The 1,555-nt window shown below is 44.0% G+C and overlaps 1 protein-coding gene across 1 annotated transcript; it reads left to right on the top strand.

Annotated features, from left to right (window-relative positions):
- LOC8058842 lies at nucleotides 501–1,258 on the top strand. The gene has a single exon (XM_002438432.2). It carries the CDS (start codon nucleotides 568–570, stop codon nucleotides 877–879), a length of 312 nt encoding a protein of 103 aa, XP_002438477.1. The 5' UTR covers nucleotides 501–567; the 3' UTR covers nucleotides 880–1,258.

The following is a 1,555-nucleotide window of genomic DNA, read 5'->3' as shown; positions in this document are numbered from 1 at the left end:
CCTTTCAATCAAGGCGGTTGTAAAAACCGCCTCGGTTAATGCCTTTTGCCCGTCATGGTTAAGTTTTTTTTAGTAGTGTGCTCTCTAGTTTTTAAGCAACTTTGAGAACTTATTGATTTACCAATTGTTTTTCGGAATTCTTCAAGATGCCCTAATTTAGGAAAAATATATTAAATCTATTGTTGTATTTCAGAGCAGGCGAAATATCATACAATTTCTTAAATATACCCAAACAATCATGCACGGCTCAATAATCATTGAAGGATTAATTAATTAATTAATTAATTTAATTGGTCTAAATCATTTGATACATGCACGATAGGAGCGGGTATATGATTGCAATACTGCAAGCGAATGTGTGATCCACATGAATGCCAACGTGCAACTGCAAGCAAAGACCCGCACAGCAACATTCTCTCAGCAACTAGCTCCCTCCACATAGACCACATTAACATTCTAGCATCCTCCACATCGTTCTTTCCTTCCCCTATAAAATGCCCCACATCTACCCTCTTACACACAAGAAACACACAAACATCTGCCCTCTTACACACACACCCTGTAAGCATGGGTTCCCTAGGCCCAAGCACCATTAGCAGCATGAACATGGCCAAGGCAGCCAGCGTCGTTGGTGGTAAGACCGGCGTTGTTGCTGTCGCCGACCAGCAGAAAGAAGTCCCCCCCAAGACGATGAATTGCAGTAGCTACGCCTTCCAGATGCCGCTGCACTACCCGCGGTACAAGAAGGCGGACTACGAGAGCATGCCGGAGTGGCGCGTCGACTGCCTGCTCCGCGAGTACGGCCTCCCCGCCGACGGCGACCTCGACAGCAAGAGAAAGTTCGCCATGGGCGCCTTCCTCTGGCCCGACCAGTACTGAAGGAACTCGTGGGCGTGGCCGCGCTGAATTACCGAGCTGAACTCACAAGAGACGAAGCAACTGCAGTATATAGCCGGAGCTGTTATGCGCACTACAGCTGCCTCCGCCGGCCGGCCGGCGACGACCTGGATTATATCCCTGGCGGCGTAGGCAAATGTGAGCACAGCCATATCGGAAAAGAGTCGTACTCATATGCTTGTTAGTGCTGATACATGTATGATTCTAAGTACTAGCATCGATCTAGCCCTCTTTTGCTTCTGTTTTTCTACAATAATTATGCAACCTGCAGGATCATATATGCATCCTGTTGTACCAATATATGAACTAATAATCGGTTCGCATAGAACAAATATATGGGTGGTGCCAGTTCTTGTTTGAACATTGCTCTGTCACAATTTTGTAAAACAAAAAAACAGCTGAATGGCAATTTTTTAATTTGTCTCCTAATGAAACAAACTAGGCATAAAACTTAAATAGTTAACTCAAGTGAAGAGAAGGAGAAGAGGTTACTAAAGCGTCTCCAAGAGTTTAATGGAAGCTAAGGCCACTATCAATGAAGTTTCATTAGAGTTTTATGTACATTAAATATATTGATGTGACGATGTATTAATGCGAGGAGAGATGATAACCGTTTTATTATAGAAGTAGAGAGAGTTTCATCCCCGTAAAACTTCTA

This window comes from Sorghum bicolor, chromosome 10 (assembly GCF_000003195.3).
Source record: "Sorghum bicolor cultivar BTx623 chromosome 10, Sorghum_bicolor_NCBIv3, whole genome shotgun sequence".
Lineage (NCBI taxonomy): Eukaryota > Viridiplantae > Streptophyta > Magnoliopsida > Poales > Poaceae > Sorghum > Sorghum bicolor.
This window is presented reverse-complemented; position numbering and strand designations above follow the sequence as displayed.

Coding starts and splice junctions, on each gene's coding strand:
- LOC8058842 (XM_002438432.2), top strand. CDS start 568: ATGGGTTCCCTAGGCCCAAGCACCATTAGCAGCATGAACATGGCCAAG.